The sequence below is a fragment of the Zalophus californianus genome, chromosome 2, assembly GCF_009762305.2.
Source record: "Zalophus californianus isolate mZalCal1 chromosome 2, mZalCal1.pri.v2, whole genome shotgun sequence".
NCBI lineage: Eukaryota > Metazoa > Chordata > Mammalia > Carnivora > Otariidae > Zalophus > Zalophus californianus.
In genome coordinates this window covers 185,771,661-185,792,581 of record NC_045596.1, presented here as the reverse complement: position 1 = coordinate 185,792,581, position 20,921 = coordinate 185,771,661, and the positions used below count along the sequence as shown (strand labels likewise).

The window sequence follows — 20,921 nt, the reverse complement described above, 5'->3', positions numbered from 1 at the left end:
ACACGTTAGGGATTACTACACATAAACGACACAGACACACATACACACATATATGTATGTATCTGATTTATAGAACCACCACCAAATCTATCTGTAATCAAATAAACGTCTCCTACTGAATTTAAAATAATTCTACATTAAATAGTCCATCCTACATGTAAATACATGAATGAAAAACAAGGCCCCGTATAAAGTGGTCCTCTACAAAGCCTAAGAAGCTGTCACCTGGTACTTGGAACCGTGAATTTCTTAACTCAGAATGAGAGAAGGAGAACAAAAAACAAAAATGGAGGAAGTGGTCAAGATTTGCTAAGTATACATACAGTCAACTCTGAGAGCTGGAATTTCAAGCTCTGAAATACTTTTAACAGGATACAACACCATCAAGAAAAAAAAAAAGTGAGAATCTCAAAACTGGGAAATATTTTTTAACGAGAAGAAGTTTTTTTCTCAGAGGAGATCTCATAGTCTGTCATCAACTTGCTAAATCTTACCTGAGCTTTTGACTGTGATAACTAATACCCTAACTACTATTCTTTGAAGAATAATTTTAATAACCTAGAGAAGAAAAACACAGATTCTGTTTTGTAAGTATTCACTGCTTAGCAGTGGGGAAAATTCTCAATTTTTACCTGATCAAAAAGTCTACCCCTGAGAAATAAATCAACAACTTAACTAGTCCAACCAGTAAATACTTCAACATATCAGGAGCCAGAAAACTACCTCAACCTGTTTTTGAATGGCTTGCAAGCTAAGAATGGCTTTTACCATTCTTAAAAGGTTGGCGGGGTGTGTGTGTGTGACACAAGAATATATTGAGACACATGAAAAATACATGAAACTCAAATTTCAATGTCCATAAATAAAGTTTTATTGGAACACAGCCGTGCCCGTTCATTTCCATTTTATCTATGGCTGCTTTCACTCAGTGACTGAGACTGGATGGCCTGCAAAGCCTAAAATATTTATTACCTCGCCCTTTACAAAAAAAAGGTTAATGTTCCTTGCAGTACATGGTTAATGAAACTAAGTTTAAACATCTAGTGCTATTTAGAAACTTCATGCTTTTGGTCTAAAAATATTACAGAAATAAGATTAGCCTAAAAAGCAACCATTATATCATGCAGGAATTTCTCAATACAAAGAACAGAGAAGGTACAGAAAAGCTGGAGTCCAAACCGTATTTACACCCCAAACCCCAGGGCACAGCGAGTGAACGTGGGAGGGACCGCGCTTCCCAGAAGCAGCAGTTATGGAATTTATGTCTTTCTGCCGCCAACCCCCAGGTGACCTTTACCTCTCTGAAGTCGTAGAACTATTTGTAAAATGGGAAAAATACAAATGCGGAAGACAGCCGACTCTTGGTAATGTTTGCAGTCTCTAGCCATCTCACAGGGTTTTTCTTGTAAAGTATGTGAGGTTGCTTGTAATCTATAAAGCACAACGCACCTAATACAAAATAAGCTACACTTGTCACTGGCTCTCTGACTCCTAATGGAAGTTTTGTTCTGGCCTGATCTAAAAGTGAGGTCAAGGGATGGCGGCAGGGTGGAAGAGGGGTCCGGGAAAGATCAGAGAACAACACAGAAGGGGGCAGAAGAAGGGAAGCCACAGTTTGCTGGTTTCTCTCTGGCGGTCTTTCTCAAGCTCGAATCTCAAAGGTAACAGGCATGAGAGAGCCTGATGGAAATCAGCCGAAAGAGAGAGAATCAGCAGGACTTACAAGCTCCAGATCCAATAATGAGACGAGATCAGCTTCCAAAGGAGGTGACATTTTAGCTTTACAGAATTGATAAAGGAACAGCTAAGAAATAGATGAAAGCCTCAAACTCGTTTTTAAACCATTTAAAATTCCACGTGGATGGAAACGGATCCAAAAGCTGTCAAAGAGCCTAAACCCTTTTAACTATGCACATGTAGACACATAGAAATCACATATACTCACACGCATATATTCAAAAAGAATGCCTCTACTTTGACTTAACATTTCTGATGCACTCATTTTTAACCATAAAAGTTGTTTTCAGTGTATTTGTTCCCAAACAGGAAGATGCACATCAACAGAATGAGAAGGTATAAAAAATGTATTTACTGGACAGCGTAAACCCAGTGGATCAGCGAAGTGGATGGTGAAATTGACACAGATATGCACATATATTCCTATAATACGGTGGCAAAGTCCATCAATAAATAACACCGTTTTCCTAAAGCACAGCATCATCTACTACGGTTAAGAGAAAAACCCAAGATGAGTATCACTATGGGTCCTATGCCGGTACCTGTTTAGAAAGAGAAAAAAAAATGTCTTCTTGCTTGTATAGGAGGGAAAGAAATTGCAAACGCTAGTTGCCTCCAAGTGTTTTAAAATGAAGATTGTATTATTCAAGTATGGTCAGGCCAGCAAGTCAGGAGACCAGGGTCGCTGAAGAGATGGTTACAATTCCCAGAGAGGGGACACGCCATGCCACACCATGCCACAGGGGGGCACCCCAGAGACGCACCAGGTTGGCCAGGAGGAAGAAGGAACAAGGAGAAAGCCTGGGGAAGAGATTTTGTTGTGGGTTCCACAAAATACACAAGCAAAGCAGCAAAAGCAGGTTTAGGACTGGCTGGTTTGAATTATTTCAGTGGGCCCTGGAGCAGAGAGCGCTGTGCTATCTGGGACCTGAGCCTGGGATATGAAGGCAGGTGGACAGATAGGGGCTTGGACAGATAGCAGCTCTGTAAAGGAAGTGACTCAAGTACGGGTTCTGGATTGGCTAGTTGTGCCTATGAAAAGTGGGTCCTCTGCTGTCTCTAAAGCTGGCTAGTCCCGTGAGGGACAGTCTCTGCCCAGGTCAGGGGGGCCTCAACACGAGAGCATTAAGGATATAGAAAATAAAACATAAGTTAACATACCGAGAAAGAAAACAGGGTGTCTATGGAACTGAAAAGGAACAAAAGTTTTCACTGGATTTTTTTTTGTACCTTTTGAGTTTTGTACTCTGAATGCATTACCTGTTTGTAACCAGTCATGTAATTTATGAAGTATGTTATACACACACAGGCACGCACGTACCACACATCTGCTTTCCAGTCCTGGTAAACAGAATACAGTGATAATGAATGGTACCCGCCAGAACCTGAGAATCACCGTTCTGGGCATTAGGTACAATACCGTGATACACTTTTGCGGACAAAAGTGTACAGTAATCTGTATTTCTATAAACTCTAGAAACACACCCAGGATGTTGCTAAGTTTCTGCTTAAGATAAATCTAGAAACTCAATTTTCACTCCTTAAAACACACACACGCACGCACACACACAAAATGGTTAAAAAGACTCCTACTACTTATTACATAAGGTTTTAAAGGTATAGACCTATTTATGGCAGTTCTAAATTTAGTAAGCCCTTTTTTTTCTTCAGTTAAAAATAGCTGCAGGGCACCTGGGTGGCTCAGTGTTAAGCATCTGCCTTCGGCTCAGGTCATGATCCCAGGGTCCCAGGATCGAGCCCCGCATCGGGCTCCCTGCTCAGCCAGGGGCCTGCTTCTCCCTCTCCCACTCCCTCTGCTTGTGTTCCCTCTCTCGCTGTCTCTCTCACTGTCAAATAAATAAATAATAATAATAAAAATAGATGAACTTCTGCTTCCAGCGAGGAGACCAGATTTACCCCCCACCAGGAAACAAACAAACAAAACGGACAAAATAAATGAAATAATGGCTTACGGAATACCAGGTATCAAAAACAGCGAGCCATCCCTGAGATGGGAAACAAAAGGAGGCAAAACCTACAAATGTCCCAGCTTAAGAGCCTCAAAACAGTTTCCAGACCGCTGTCCACTCCCAGGTGAAAGCAAAGAGAAATGGAGGTATATGTCCATACGGAGACTTATTCTCAGATGTTCACAGTAGTTTGTAATAGCCATAAAGGGCAAGAACACAAATGCCCATCAACAGGTGACCGGATAAATTATAGTGTACACCTATGCAAAGGATATTCAGCAATAAAAAGGAACATACTTTTGGTACTCACTACAACATGCATGAATCTCAAAGTAAATATACGCTAAGTGCAGGAAGCCTTACCAAGAAAAAAAAAAGAGTATACATTCTGAGTCTATTTCCATAAAATTTTAGGAAATGCAAACTAATACACAGTGACCAAAAGCAGATGAGTGGTTGCATGGGGATGGGGGCAGAGGGGCGTTGGGGGTGTACAGAGAGGCCAGGGAATCTTCTGGAAGAGACGGACACATTCACTGCTTGCGTGTGGGAATGGTTTCATAGTTGTACTGCTACGTCAAAACTTACCAAATGGTTGACTTTAAATACGTGCCAGGCGCCTGGGTGACTCAGTCGGTTAAGCGACTGCCTTCAGCTCACGTCATGATCCTGGAGTCCCAGGATCGAGTCCCGCATCGGACTCCCTGTTCGGCAGGAAGTCTGCTTCTCCCTCTGACCCTACCCCCCCCCCCCCATGCTCTCTCTCTCAAATAAATAAAATCTTAAAAATAAATAAATAAATAAATACGTGCCAGTTGTACTTCAATACAACTTCTTAAAAATAAAGAGCACTCCTTGCTTCGCATCCAAAACTTGAAAATACCAAATACACAGATAAGAGAATAAAACTCTGGTCTTTTCTAAAGCACGCCCACACACAGAAGTAACACTGCGAAATCATCTGCCGTTTATGAAAGTAGCATATCTATCACTCCTCAGAAGTTAAATTGTTAACACTGAGTAAGACGACATTTTGCTGGGGTGGTTTCAGTTTCCTGAGGCTACTTGTGAATCATGAAACCTGTAAGGTGCACACTGGTCCCTATTGTTCAGGACCCCCCTTCTTCTCTGTCCTTGACCTGAGAAGCTGTAAGGCATCTGCAGGAGGAGGCTCAGACAATTTTAACAGTCTCTGCTCTTTTCTGTCTCCCTCTTCAGCAAGGGCAGGATTTATGTTAAGAGCAGCAAATTTAACAAACAAAGACTCTTAAAGACAGAGAACTGATGGTTGCCAGGGGGGAGGTGGCTGTCAGGTTGTGGGCGGGGGTGGGGGGGTGGTAGGGAAGAAAAAAAAAAAAAGAAATTTACCTTGAAGTTGGGCATAATCAAACAAAACATGTTACAAAAATTCATGGTGTCAAAGAAGTGTGTGTGTCAGAAAAGGAAAACAGAGCAAGTCTCTTCTGCTTGTTCACCCTGAGAAAGAAAAGCCCTGCCCCCCTACTTAACGACCTAAGAACCATACGAGATTCAAAGGACAGTTCCTGGCACCGTAATCAAGCACAAAAAAAAAAAAAAATTCAAAAATGTTCATTCAAACCTGCCGCTTAGAACCCAAAATTCAGAGCATCAAATCCAGGCCTAGGAAGGATTTTTGTTTCGTTTTTAAAAAAAAAAATGTTTGTCCTACTGTGACAAAAGGAGGGAAAAAAAGCACCACAGACAGGTTTCCCTCCTTCCCAAAATGACTTGGTGACATCATCGGATTTAGATTTCTATCAAATGTTCCGAGGAATTACAGCCACATTCTTGAAAATAGGTCATTATTTATAAAAATAGCATAAATATTGGGCCTCCTGGGTGGCTCAGTTGGTGAAGCGTCTGCCTTCAGCTCAGGTCATGATCCCGGGGTCCTGGGATCGAATCTGGCGTTGGGCTCCTTGCTGAGAGGGGAGCCTGCTTCTCCCTCTGCCTGCCTCTCCCCCCCTGCTTGTGCTCTAACAAATAAATAAAATCTTAAAAACAAACATAAATATTGTCTCTGAGCCGTTCCTCTGGTTTTGACGGTTTTCCAGCACGCGAAGCCATTCTCCTACATACCCCTCTAACTTGATGGCTTGGCCGCTAATAATCATCACGCCATCAAACTGTCCCCCAATATGACAAACATCCCCTACCTCTTCTCCAGCCATCCACTTTCACCACCTTCAAAACCAGCCCCGTAACCTGTAAGGGGCCTCATCCTCCTCACTACACCCCTCCCATCAGTCTGTTTTCTCACCTCCTCCGGAGGCGTTCATCCGAGCCCGGGGCCACACCATCCCGTACCCCACAAGTTTCCCTTTGCCATTGAACTTAAGCAGACTGGGAACTTTCAAAGCATCTCTTAACGTGCTGTATACAGAGAGGCTCAGGAAGTTCGTGATGGGAAAACAACTGACCGAATGGCAATGAATTTAGGCTTTCTCTAGTCCACTGGACATTCTGATAAATCCAGGGTCCTAAACTGATCTTTACCACCAAGGAGCAAATAGTTTCATTTTACTCCATCAAATGTGTTTATCTTGGATCAATCTACTAAAATCTTGATTATCTTATGCACAGCGAATAAAGCAAATGTAGCACATGCAAATGGAAGAGGCAGAAGCATCTTTCCCATAAATTATTCTGAGTGGTCTGCACTCTGCGTAGACATCCCTCAACAGGCGTGCAAAACGCTCATCACTAATCACGTGACGGAAGGACTGGGAAGCCAGTTTTCCCCCCCGATCCCAGGGGTGCAAGCCTCCCTACGGCCCAGATCTCTTGATTTCCAGCCCAGTGATTTTCCCACTCATCCATTAATTATTAAGGAACATGATTTAGGGTCTCCAGGTGGTGTTATGGTCAGTAAATCACGGGAACTTTCTTCTGCTAGACTCTTTCATCAGCTTCCACAATCTGGCCTCCAATAATACCAATCTACCCATTAAAAACAGGTCTGCTTTAAATGTTTTGAGCAAGATGTACACTTTGAAGCATTGCTATTTGGGCCCTGAGGATCAGGCTCAAAGTTTCTGCTGAGTTGGGGGGACAGGATCATCTGGAGACAGGCCTTGTAAAGCTCTATTTAATCTTTAATAATGCCCAAGCTAAAAGATGCTTATTTCTTGATCTTTAGAGACCTTACACGACGTATGAAATCGTTAGACTTCTTTACTAACCATACAGTTTGTAATATACTTCACAACAAAAACATTCTGCGTTCTAATGATAGTTATCCTCCACTCTTATCTGTCTTCAACTCATAAAAAAATAAAGCCTCCTTGTAATCCTTCTGAATTTGCTCCCGTCATTCCGCCAGCAGGATCATGTGCTTCCCACCCAGGGGTTGCGGAGAGGCTGTGGACTCCTGGAGGGGATCTATTCTCCCTGAAGGTCAAAAAGTGTCTGCAGACATCCCCACCTAAGGGCGGTCAGAATCGAGAGCTGGGAGAGGAAGCCGCAAGGCCACATGAGTCACATTTCTGCGAGACACAACAGCAGACCAGTGGGGTGGTCATTTCAGAGGCCCCGGAGAGAAGCAAGGTTTCGAGGCTGCCCTGCAGCGGCTCTAACCGGCATCAGCTCTGTGTCTCCTTCCTTCTCCATAATTATACATCATGCCCAGACCTAGAGTCCTGGCCCAGATATTCAAAAGGACATTTACTGCTCACTTGTCTGCCTGTCTCTGCCCAGAGGACTCACCCTAATCTAGAAGAGAGAGAGAAGACATAGGAAAAATGAAAGCATTTTAAAGTCTAATTCATTGAACAATTGTAAAATTAGAGGTAGTTCTATTCCTGAATTATCGCCTCAAGGCTTTAACTTCTAGATTTCTCTCGGCTCCCAGTTTGACTCCGAAATCCTGTGAAATTTTTATAAACTTACCTTTCTCCTTTTAGGTTTTATTTCACAAAAATGAAGCTGAACTTGGGTTACCACTTGTGCAGTAAAAAAACAGTAGGCAACGAGGCTGCCTGAACAAGCCTCTTGTGAATCATTTACAGATGCGGATTCTAGTCTTCATGTTCCTATATAATCTCTTAATTCCAGCTCTCCTTCATGGGCTCAGGCTCTGGCACCCTGCCCCCAACACTTCCAAAACAACTCTCAGATCCTGTTTCTCTCTTCTGTAATTAAATTTCTAGATGGCTCAATTATTCTTTTTAAATTAATTTTATTTTTTGTCTTTATTTTATTCTATTTCATCATGATAAGTGCACTCTTTAATCCCCATCACCTATTTCACCCATTCCCCCACCCACCTCCCCTCTGGAAACCATCAGTGTTTTCTCTATAATTAAGAGTCTGTTTCTTGGTTTATCTTTCGCTCTTTTGTTTTTTCTTTGCTCATTTTTTTTTAAGTTCCTCATAGGAGTGAGATCATACAGTATTCGTCTTTATCTGACAGATTTACTTTATTATACTCCCTAGCTCCATCCATGTTGTTGCATATGGCAAGATTTCATTCTTTTTTATAGTTGAATAATACTCCATTTTTTGTTGTGTGTGTGTTTGTGTACCACTTCTTCATCCATTTATCTACTGATGAACAACTGAGCTGCTTCCGTTGTTTGGCTATTGTAAATAATGCTGCTATAAACACTGGGGTGCACGTATCCCTCTGAATTAGTGTTTCTGTATCTTTTGGGTAAATACCCAGTGGTGCGATTGCTGGATCATAGGGTAGTTCTATTTTTTTTTAACTTTTTTTTTTTTTTAATATTTTATTTATTTAGGGACACCTGGGTGGCTCAGTTGGTTTAAGCATCTGCCTTCGGCTCAGGTCATGATCCCAGAGTCCTGAGATCAAGCCCCACATCGGGCTCCCTGCTCGGCGGGGAGCCTGCTTCTCCCTCTTCCTGCTTGTGCTCTCCCCTCTCTAAAGGGAGAGCACAAGCAGGGGGAGTGGGAGAGGGAGAAGCAGGCTTTAAAAAAATAACATTATATACAGATAATCGATGCGGGGCTCAGTCCCAGGCCCCTGGTATCACGACCTGAGCCGAAGGAAGATGCTTAACCGACTGAGCCACCCAGGCGTCCCTATTTTTTAACTTTTTGAGGAACCTCCATACTGTTTTCCAGAGTGGCTGCACAGTTTGCATTCCCACCAACAGTGCAGGAGGGTTCCTTTTTCTCCACATCCTCACCAACACCTGTTGTTTCTTGTGTTGTTGACTTTAAGCCACGGTGACAGGTGTGAGGTGATGTCTCATTGTACTTTTGATTTGCATTTCCCTGATGGTAAGTGATGATGAGTATCTATTTTTTCATGTGTCTGTTGGTCATCTGGATGTCTTCTTTGGAGAAATGTCTGTTCATGTCTTCTGCTCATTTTTAAATTGGATTATTTGTTTTGGGGGTATTGAATTGTATCAGTTCTTTATATATTTTGGATACTAGCCCTTTATCAGATATGTCTTTTGCAAATACCTTCTCCCATTCTGTACGCTGCCTTTTTGTTTTGTTTCCTTTGTTGTGCAGAAACTTTTTATTTTGATGTAGTCCCAACAGATTAGTTTTGCTTTTGCTTCCCTTGTCTCAGCAGACACGTCTAGAAAAAAGTTGCCATGGCCAATGTCAAAGAGGTTGCTGCCTGTATTCTCCTCTAGGATTTTTATGGTTTCAGGTCTCACATTTAGGTCTTTAATCCATTTTGAGTTTATTTTTGTGTATGGTGTAAGAAAGTGGTCCAGCTTCATTCTTTTGCATGTGGCTGTCCAGTTTTCCCAACACCATTTGTTGAAGAGAGTGTCATTTTTCCATTGGGTATTCTTTCCTGTTTTGTCGAAGATTAATTGATCATCCAGTTGTGGGTTTATTTCTAGGTTTTCTGTAGTGTTCCAATGATCAGTGTGTCTATTTTCGTCCCAGTACCATACGGTTTTGAAGATGACAGCTTTGTAATATAACTTGGAAGTCTGGGATTGTGATGCCTCCAGCTTTGCTTTTTTTTTTTTAAGATTTCTTTTGCTATTCGGGGTCATCTGTGGTTCCATACAAATTTCGAGATTGTTTGTGCTACTTCTGTGAAAAATGCTGTTGGTATTTTGATAGGGATTGCTGTAAATGTGCAGACTGCTTTGGGTAGTACAGACATCCTAATAATATTTGTTCTTCCCATCCATGACCATAGGGTATCTTTCCATTTCTTTGAGTCATCTTCAATTTCTTTCATTAGTTTTTTATAGTTTTCAGAGTATAGGTCTTTCACCTCTTTGGTTAGGTTTATCCCTAGGTATCTTATTATTTTCAGTGCCACTGTATATGGGATTATCTTCTTAATTTTTCTTTCTGCTGCTTCATTATTGGTGTATAGAAATGCAACAGATTCCTGTACAGTGATTTTGTATCTTGTGACTTTGCTGAATTCGTTTATTAGTTCTAGCAGTTCTTTGGCAGAGTATTTAGGGTTTTCTATGTATAGTATCATGTCATCAGCAAATAGGAAGAGTTTTACACTTCCTCCTTAACCAATTTGGATGCCTTGTATTCCTTTTTGTCATCTGACTGCTGTGGTTGGGACTCTCAGTACTATGTTGAATAAACATAGTAAGAGTGGACATCCTGTCTTATTCCTGACCTTAGGGCTCACTTTTTCACCATTAAGAATGATATTAGCTGTGGGTCTTTCATATAAGGACTTTATTATGTTGAGGGATATTCCCTCCAGAGCTACTCTGCAGAAGGTTTTTATCATGAATGGATGTTGTACTTTGTCAGCTCAATCATTCTTAAGTCATTTTTTAAAAATTTTTAGAGTGTGCACGCACGCATGGGGAGAGGGGGGCAGAGAGAGATCTCAAGCAGACTCCATGCAAAAGTAAATCCCATATATTCAAGATAAATCTTGTACTAAAGTTTACTTTCAACAATCAAGATAGACTCTAGGAATGACAAGAGGTTTAAAAAACCAACATTTTAACGTGTTTTTTAAGAGATGAAACACACACACTGATCTCTGTCTGGTATCGTACAGCTTTGGTACACAGATACTGACCTCCAGCTTCTTTCTACCTCAAGAACTGCTTTAAGTTCAACAAAGAACATGACAAAGTAAGAACAGTACCAAAAAAAGGGAGGGGGATAGCAAAGACTGGTAAAGAAGTGGAGAATACCCCCTTAATTCTGATTTTTGTATACTACTTCCTTAATATATGAAATAGACAACCCAGTAACGGAAAAGGCCAGCGCCCGCCCCCCAACCCAGAATAAGGAAAGACATGATGGGGGAACGTACGTGCATTACAGCCAATCTCCCTCTTCAGAATTTTCTGCTAACCAGATGCTACTGAAAAGTACCGCATCACTGAAACATCCCCGAGTTCAAAGGCCAGTGATCTGGTAAGAAGTTTTCTTTCCTACAAATAAACTGTCCTCTCAATGTCTCACGGCGATTCTGTTTTAACTGTGATCAGAAAACCAAAGAGAAGGACACGAATGATAGCTAGGTGGAAGCTCTTTTTTGTGTGCGTGAAATGAAGCAAGAATGGAGGGGGAAAAAAATCAAGAGGTGCTGTCAGCTGTAAAAGAACAAAGATTAAAAGTTGATAAGGATTTTGGAAGAGGATTTTGGAGGCAAGGAGCTAGGAGCCACCCACTTACAAGCAGGGGGTCAGACCCTGGGGAAACAGAAGGAAAACTTGATGTGTCAGTTCAAGAAAGTCACTGCTCCTAATTTGGAAACTGTTTAATCTTGATCCCTTCCAGCCTGCAGAAACACAGCACTGCTCTAGGAAAAAATTCTAAAACTACACAGAAAAATACTGTGAATTGTGAAATAAAATTCCTCTGATAATTCTTCATAAAGAGCAAAGTTCAGAAAATTGGAACACTTAAGCAGCAGTAGAATTTGCAGTGAGTTTAAGACAGATCACTAATTTAGGAGCTATTATGAAAACACTGTATTTGTTTTTTCACCTGAAAGTGAAATTCTACTAATGAGCAAAGCCATAAAATAAGCTCTATAAAAACAAGTTCAAAGGGGGGGAAAGGAAAACATTTGGACTAAATTCTCATCAGGAAATAAAGCCTCGTTTTGAAAAACTCGTAAGGGAAACGATTTATCAAAATAAAGGGGTAAATTAAGAAAATTCTTAATTTTCCCGTATCAAGAAGTGTAAGCATGAACATTTCACACAATACTATTACCACGTACCTGTTTTAGGATGTATTGAAAAAAATCCTTGGGGATTTCCACTCGTAATTTTGTACATCAGCTTGTCGTTAGAGCTAGAATCTGGATCAAATGCCTCTATTTGGACCACCGATACATCCTTGGGGGAATTTTCTATTATTTCTGGATAATAAACAGGGTCTGACGTCTGTGGTGCATTGTCATTGACATCCTCAACCTCTATGTAGATCTCTATAAACGAGGAGAGAGGCACGACACCCCGATCCGCTGCATAGACGGTGAGCCAGTAATGGGAGGTGGACTCCCGGTCCAGTCGCTCTGAAGTCTCCAGGACACCTGTAAAGAAAGACAATGACATGTCAACAACCAACTGCCGCGCTATCCAGGGTCAACCCAAATAACAACTCTCATTTCTCGGGGCTCATGTGTCACTTAGAGCTGCGCGACCTTGGGCAAGTTGCCTAACTTCTTCCTATAAAATGGAAAGAAGAGTATGTCCACAGGTTGATTAAATGAGCAAATACACACATTAACAATCAGAAGAGCACTCGACACATAGCGTCGGCTATAAAGGTGCCTGAGCATTAGGCGTCAGGCACTATGCGGAACACTCGACAAGGAGTATGTCATTTAAGTCTCAAAACCACCCAATAAGATGGGCACTAAGAGATCAGCTAATGGTCCGATACTCTTGTGTTTCCAGAGACGAAATTCATGACCAGCTGAGATTTACGGATTTTTCCAGAGGTTAATCAGGGACCCAGAAACAAAGTCAAAAGGCTGTGGCCGAGTTTAGAGTCCACAGTCTAGCAGCTCCTGCTTCCAACACAGCATTCCCGTGACCACAGATAAAGAGGCTGCATCAATCCTCCTCGACATGCCGTAGTCTGGTATACACACCCTTTACAGTGGCCGAGAAAACAGAGCACAGCATTTCAGAATCCAGAATAAAGGTTTGCTCGAGTCTCTTGTGCACGGAATGAAACCCTCTAATCCCCTTAGGCTAACGGCAAGACAACCAGTGTGCTAAAAATATAAATTCTCCCACCACAATATAAGCTCCACAAGGGCAGAGGCCACATCCTTCTTGAATACCAGTACAGCACCTGACCCAGAGCCCAGTAATTATTAAATGAATGAACAAAAATTAATAGATGCCTTGGGTCCCTGGGTGGCTCAGTCGGTTGAGCGACTGCCTCCGGCTCAGGTCATGATCCTGGGGTCCCGGGATCGAGTCCCGCGTCGGGCTCCCTGCTCGGCGGGGAGTCTGCTTCTCCCTCTGACCCTCCCCCCTCTCATGTGCTCTCTCTCTCTCTTTCTTTCTCTCAAATAAATAAATAAAAAAAAAACTTTAAAAAAAAATTAATAGATGCCCTAACTGAAGGCGGTACAGAAAGTCCCTCAGGACCCAAGCTAGAATATGTTTCCTACTAAGTCCACCAGTAAAAAGTGAGTTATGGGATTACAAAGAAGACGGTGAAGCGGTCTGTCATGTTCTGGCCTAGCCACTAAAACCAGTCAAAACCTTACTTAATCCCAGCATTAGCCACTTCTCAGAATGACGATAAAATGGAAATATCCATTACTCTAAAAGGCAAATCCCACCTTTTTATTCAATGGTGTGATCCAGTCCTTTGCCTTTCCCAAAATATGTCACTCCATTTTTTCCTTGTGCATTAATCATTCTGAACGAATGCTACTTTTGGGGTTTCAACACTATGGTCCAGGCTGGACTCTGGAAATCCTACAACTCTAGCATTACCGGTTTCCCATTTAATGCAAAATACTACAGGAAAAAGAGCAAATGTCAATTTAATCTGCACTGAGAAATGAAACAGTATCTCAACCAAACATAAATCTGTATTTCTTACTTTTTGATCACTGCATAAATGTAAATCTTTGCTTATGTGAAGTAATTAACATCACAAAAACTCATTTGTTTTGAATGTCAGATCATTGTATCTAACACTTCCCGAAAGGTTTACAAGTTATAAATACGAAACTTAACTAAACATTAAAATGTGAAATAGATGATCACGAAATGAGTACCGCTATTCAGAAAGCATTATTATTTACAATTGTTTCATTAATTCTTAGCAAATGCTCAAAATGGATCTGTAATACTCCTAGAAATAACGAACAAAGCCTCACAACTCTCCCTATGCAGCAGAGGTAACGGTCAGAAAAACTGAACATGTTTTCCTTTTTGTCTGTTCCAAACATAGTCTATGCATACCCAATCTGTTCACGAAATTAGTAAAGTTCTACCTGTTTTTAGCCTGAAAGAAGAGTGTCCTTAGTGACCAAGGAAAAATAATCTTTTCCAGTTTCTCTTTTCATCACCCCCATCAAGGGATATAAAGGAAGTCAGGGAATAACAGAATGTTCTCTCTACTAGGATTGCGTATTTAATAAATGAGTATACATATGTTCCTCTGTGTTCTGCCATTAAAATGTAATATAATTCATTTGACAGGTGAAGTGTTAGCAAATCTCAAGAAGACAGCTACATGGTGCTTGTATTCACCTCTTTCTGGTTCTAATACTCAATTCATGCTGCTATCCACTTTTTAAAATTGTGTCCCTCTAAGTGTGATCTGTAGACATCTAATAATAATGGTAATTATAGAAACAAATTTGTTCACTGTTTACTACCTACACGCACTACCGCATTTAGTCATTAGAGCCAACCTAACTAAACATGTGGTCTTATTATGCCCACACCACAGATGAAAACCTCAGATTAAGAGAGATGAGGACCTTTCCCAGGGTCATAATAAATGACAGAACCAGAGTTCAAACACCACAAGTCTCTGACCTCAGGGTCAACAAAATGCCACCAGTCTGTGGCAGTATGACGAAAGTGTAGTAAACAGAATTTAAGGTGAAAACTCTAAAAAGACAAGTGAAACCTCTTACGCATTTTTTTACACATCAGGATTCAGAAGGACTCTATTAAATGTTCATTCACATATAATAGCTTTCTCCAGTTTCAAGGTGGAAGGAAAAAAGGAAAATATATATTTCATTTTATAAATTAAGTATACAATATAAAATGCAAGTACAAGGTTTAAATCACAGACAAAAGCAGCTATTTCTTTTCCATCAAGTTCTGCTTCGAGTCTAGTCTGTGAGCACCCAGACTGCAGTGCTCAGTTGTGGGATGCGTTCTACTGGGAGCGACCCTTCTCTTCCCTCTCACCTGGCAACTAGAGGATCAACCATATTCTTCTTTGCAGGATCTCCTAGCCACCATTAGGAGGGGAAGTTTCCAAGACCCAGGTTAACTTGCAGATACTACTAAACATTAAAAGTTACAGAGCGGGGGCGCCTGGGTGGCTCAGTTGCTTAAGCGGCTGCCTTCGGCTCAGGTCTTGATCCCGGGGTCCTGGGATCGAGCCCCGCGTCTGGCTCCCTGCTCAGCGGGGAGCCTGCTTCTCCCTCTACCTGCCGCTCCCCCTGCTTGTGCTTGACAAATAAATAAGTAAATAAAAGCTGGAAAGGAAAGGAAAAGGAAAGAAGAAACACAGCCCCAGTCAACAGTTACGAGGCAGAAGTGGGATCTGGGTGGGTCTGACTCCAGAACTCAGGGTCTTCACCACAGGCTATACGGTCATGATCGGGCCCAGCATCACAGTCACACGCTCCACAGCACGAAGGACACTGGGGGCCACGAGGGGCTGAGGCCATGAGGAGAGGCTACAAGTTTTCAATTGCTTAAGTAAGGGTCCTCCTTAAAGGACAATAAAAGAGAAAAGATTCAAGGACCCCGCTTGGTCACAGACGTTCAAGGGCAGTGCCCAAGTACTATTCTAACTGCTGATTCGAATTATAAGCACTATTTTAAAAGCAGAAAGTAGGTGGGAAAAGACCACACATATGCAAAGCTATTTTATGTTCTGCTTTCTCATCTGTCTGTTCAGTCACGAGATACATCCAATGAAGACACTTATATGTGCCCAAAGGCATAAAGCACCGTACTGAGTTCCACCTTGAATCTAGGAAGAGCAGACCACTGGTCCAGGACTGGCTAGAAGCCGTCCACATAATACAGCAAGAGAGACGGAGTAGCAGGTCTAGCCTTGGCGCCCTCAAAAAAAATCTACAACGGTAGACCAGCAAGCCCTCAGCAATCCAACAGTGCAACTCCCTTGTTTTTACAGAAAGTTGAAAGGATGTGCCGTGTGTAGGAAGCTAAGCAGGTATAGAGTTTAGAATCCAGAATGAGGCACAGAATGATCATCAGAACTGATCATTCTTTACAGGAGTCCTGGGCTCTGAGACGACCCACGGTGTCCACTCTTCCCGTCACGGTGTCCCTATTCCTACCTACCCGTGTTCCCAGTCCTTCTGGGAGCCACAACCAGCATGGACGGACGGACTTCTTCTGTAACTTCGGCAGTACCTTCATTCATTCATAAAAGAGAAGTCTTCAAAATTCCACACGGAGGGCTTCTAGTTAGTACCTTTGACACCGGAAAGCAACAACTAAGACTCCCTGCCAGCAATGGAAGTGAATCTCCAGTTTACTCTTAAATCTCCACCTCACCCCTACTTCTCTCTCCCCATGACCCAGCTTCCAATAACCACTTCTAACAACCAGCTTCCAATAACCGCTGTTTCCTCACTACGTTACAAATTCCCTGAAGCAATTCTCTAAGGGACCAACAACAATTATAAATACCCAAACTCCAGTCTCTAAGGTACTGCTCATTAACACATGCCACAGTGATACCATACTTTCTGGGCACGTATAGACACCCACACACAAACTCTTCCCCAGTGGTCTTCCCCGTGCCTTCGAACTTCTTCCCTTCTTTCTCTGCCATCTCTGCTCGTATTTTTTTATTCTGCTCTCACTTCTGAGAGAGCAACAACGGCATGCAACCAGATGATCTGTGAGTCCATCCTGTGAGAGAGAGAAGCGGAAGCCCAGACCTTCCACCGCCGTCCCTCCAGCCAGACAAGGACAGATCAGTGCTCTAAGTACCAGTGCGAAAGGTAACGTGAGAAGGACACCTTTCTAATCCCCAGGTTTTGGTACACGAGCGGTAGATGAGGTAGGGGTGCTGCTTCATGATTCCGGGGTGTATATTTTGAGTAAGGAGACAAGTTTAGACAAGCCTGTTATATGCACCACCCAGCAACGTTACAAGGAATCATTCCTTTGCTTTAATGAAACATGACAGAGGCAGTAAATGACTCGCTTTCCAACCTCAAGAATACAATGAAGACATTTTCAAGAAAGGTTGTTAATAAGCTGAAAAATTTGAAGGAAGCCGGAAATCTGGAGCTATTAAAGTAAAAATGTTTATCATTCCAAACATACTCTCCAGGATTTCAAAGCCACCACCAGATGTCACTATGGAAACTGACTTTAAATGTGCATACAGTGGAACAGCTAGACTGAAAGGGCGAATAAATACGACGTAATTGTTAAAAGAGCTTGACCAATGTGGCTGAAAACGGAGCTCACAGCAAAAGTTCTAGAAGATTCATGCCTGTCCATATATAATAATTTAGGCAGGTACTGATGCTGTCTTTCCACAGCCTGATTATTCCAAGGTCAGAGTGTACAGTATTAGTTGCTCAAGTAAATGATCCAAAAGTACAGAAAGGTTTCCAAGAATAACTAATTCCTACTACCCACCATTGATGGCTAATGATGTCGTTAACTCGAATATCGTCCTTGATTGAATAGGAAAGGCCAGCGTGTCCTCCAGCTGACAGAGGTGGAACAGGGTGCTTTCAACACAGTCATTTTTAAGGCAAAAGTAAAATTATATGTAGCCACTATACCACCAAAAGTATTTTAACTAACTCAAATTTCCATGGCCACAGAACATCTTTCTTCCTGGAATTTTCCTATTTTCTTTGTTGAACAGGTCTTGGCCCCTTATCAAGCCCCAGTGCCAGAAGTTTCAACAAAAACTTGCTATTTCAGATTCTTCAGCTACTCCAGCTCAAAAATACTTATCATCAGAATTGGCCTGGCAACATAAATTTGCAAACTTTACTCTCCTTTCTGGTAGATCATGCCACATGATTATTTATTTATTTTTTTAACTTTTCTGGAACCAAACTTAAGACAGCAATTATATGAAAAGCCTCTTTAGTCAATCACAAGAAAAACTTAAACACGAAATATAACTTTGGATAGTATGTTCCCTACAGGGAAGAAGCAACTGGCCACTCCTTCCTCCAATTCTTAGTCTCCTCATACACACAGAACAACTCTTCTGGAGATAAATGTTTTCCCAAATATAAAAGCAATACTCAATTTTTAAATTTTTTTTTCAACAATACACACTTTAAAAGAACAGATACCTTCTACACACTAGAGATGCAGTATCTATGTGTCTGCAATTAATCCATAAATGGTTACTCAATTTTTTCCTAACTAGAGAAAAATCAGAAGAGCCTCAGTTGTCACATTCAGCATTAATCTGCTATGAAATTATTTTTAAAAAGTAGACTATAAGCTCCCTCTTAAAATGCAAACCTTTGAAGGCAGAGATGTTTTGCCTGTTTTGTTTAGGGCATGGTAAATAGTGGGAGCTTGTTAAGTGTGGGTTGTTGAAAAAACGATGTCTTTACACCAACCAGGTAATTCTGATAGTCACAGACAAGAGGAACCGAGGAGACAGAGGGACTAAATGCAATGGGGGAGCCTGCACAGGATCTTGGACCAGAAAAAGAACATTAGGAAAAAGCTAAGGAAATCTGAATGAACTATGGGCTGTAGTTAATAAGAATGTATAATATTTGTTCATTAACTATAACAGACATACACTAATGTAAGATGTTACTAGGGTGAACTGTGTGTGGCACAGGGACGCTATGGGAACTCTGTACTATCCACCCAATTTTTCTGTTAATCTAACTGTTTCCTTCTTTAAATGATAAAATTTTTCTGAATCTGTTTTTATCTCATTTTCATGAAATACTAAATTTTATATATATACACACACACATATATGTGTGTGTGTGTGTACATATACACACACACGTAAATGAATTTTTTTTTTTAAGTAAGCTCTACACCCAGCACGGGGCTTGAACTCATGACCCTGAGATCAAGAGTTACAAGCTCCACCCCTATAAATCAAATTTTTAAATACAAATAAAGTATATATCCCATGCTTTTAATAAAAAGGTCAAAATAAGTAAAATGAATTAACTACACAGCACCCCTCATGGACCAGTGTACCAGCACACTGCACAGTTCAACGGATACCTCTTTGCCCTCTTACAGCTAAAAACTGAGTAAGTTATACTGTAAAATTCTCCAGTTTAACTAAAGACATGGTCCTGATTATTACCATGACCTGATCTTTCAAAACCAAGGACTTGCTGTGTGTCATTTGATGAGAAACCACTGGTGATTGGAAACAGCAAGCTCAGTGAAATGTTAATGATGCTGCCGGTCCTATTATAACCACAAATACATATGCAGAGCTCATGATGTGCCAAACACTATTTTAAACACTTCTCATATATTAATTCATTTAATCTTTACAGCAACTCTAAGGAGTAGGTAATATGATCAACCCTATTTCACAAGGGAGGAAACAGTGTCAACAACTTGCCCAAAGTCACCGTTTGAGCATAGGGAACTGGGATTCAATCCCAAAAACACTGGCTTCAGAGAATCATGCTATAGCACCTCCCAGTCTCTGTCTGTGTCCTCTAATTAGAGGGAAGCATGAAAGCAACTGAACACAGCCTGCAGTTTCCAGAGAAAAAGCCTTGGCTTCAGTGGAATGTAAAAAATGTAATGACCACATGGAAAAAAAATTGGTTTTGCTGTCTTCACAGCATTTGGGGATCTAGGTAAAATATCTGATGCTACAGAAACCTTGTTGTTCTGTGCCATTAAGACTTTAGGCACATTTCGTAATTTCAGGGAAAAAGGAAACCATTTTAATACATACTAGTATATATGATATAGCTTTAAAAAAAAAAAAAAGGAAGATAGGGGCGCCTGGGAGGCTCAGTCAGTGAAGCGTCTGCCTTCGGCTCAGGTCATGATCCGGGGGTCCTGGGATCGAGGCACATGTCAGGCTCCCTGCTCAGCGGGGAAGCCTGCTTCTCCCTCTGCCCCTGCTTCTCTCCTCACTTGTGTTCTCTCTCAAATAAGTAAAATCTTAAAAAAAAAAAGATGTGTATATTAATTACATAGAAAAATGTCAGTGATATACAAATTAAGAAAACAAATGAAAAACCCTTATAAAAGTATATAAAGTATTACCTTAGTTTTGTTTAGTTCTGTTTTAAAAATAAAAACCGCACAAATACACAATTATATGTGCGGGGGAGGGGGAGGCCTACAAATAAACAAGATGATGGAGGGACAATAAAGAAAATCAACCCCGTGAACCAATTTTTTTAATCTTTAAATTTCTCTAACAATGACTTTTAAGCCATATTTAAAATGCACATGATAAAAAGACAAAACGTTGAGTACCAGCAGTCCTTTAAAAGTTTTTCTAGTATAACCTTCCCATCTTATTTTCCCTTTATATTTTTAGATATACATTTTCTTTCCAAGTATTTATGTTTCATTTGTGGTAAACAGATGTGTAACAATGGACAGTCTGACAGCTTCAACAACTAAAATCCAAAAGCATTTATATATGAAATGACTTACAAAGTTTTAGGTCTAGGAAATTCTGTAATTATATTGCCTAGAGTTAGGTCATAAATTAATGATTAAAGGGAAAGCTTTTTATGCAGTAACTGCCAATCTGTTTTTTCATTATTTAAACTGCCTATTTAAATCATCTTAATTAAAATGTAGATCTATCAACTCTTTAAATTAAAATCGTTGCAATAACTTTAAAATTAGCTGAGGAAGCTTTCTGACTTGCAAACTTACTAAAAAATATTAATTAAGTTCATAATCAGTTTTAAGCATCATGTTTCAAGTCCAGGGATTTCTCTAGCTTTGCAAAGAGTCATTCCCATGGCAAGCTCTGCTAAACCATGTTTTCATGCTTTGTTGAGAAATGATTCCAAGTTCTGATTTCCATGTCAGAATCATTAATATTGTTAAT

General features: G+C 40.9%; 1 protein-coding gene across 3 annotated transcripts in view; it reads right to left on the bottom strand.

The window, feature by feature from the left end:
* The window catches only part of FAT1 (FAT atypical cadherin 1), a 126,368-nt gene that overhangs the window by 57,511 nt on the left and 47,936 nt on the right, over positions 1 to 20,921 (bottom strand). For all 3 annotated transcript variants that reach the window (XM_027599211.2, XM_027599213.2, XM_027599212.2), the window contains exon 3: positions 11,887 to 12,201. In XM_027599211.2, the coding sequence (XP_027455012.1) occupies positions 11,887 to 12,201 (315 nt within the window). The remainder of the gene's footprint in view (positions 1 to 11,886; positions 12,202 to 20,921) is intronic.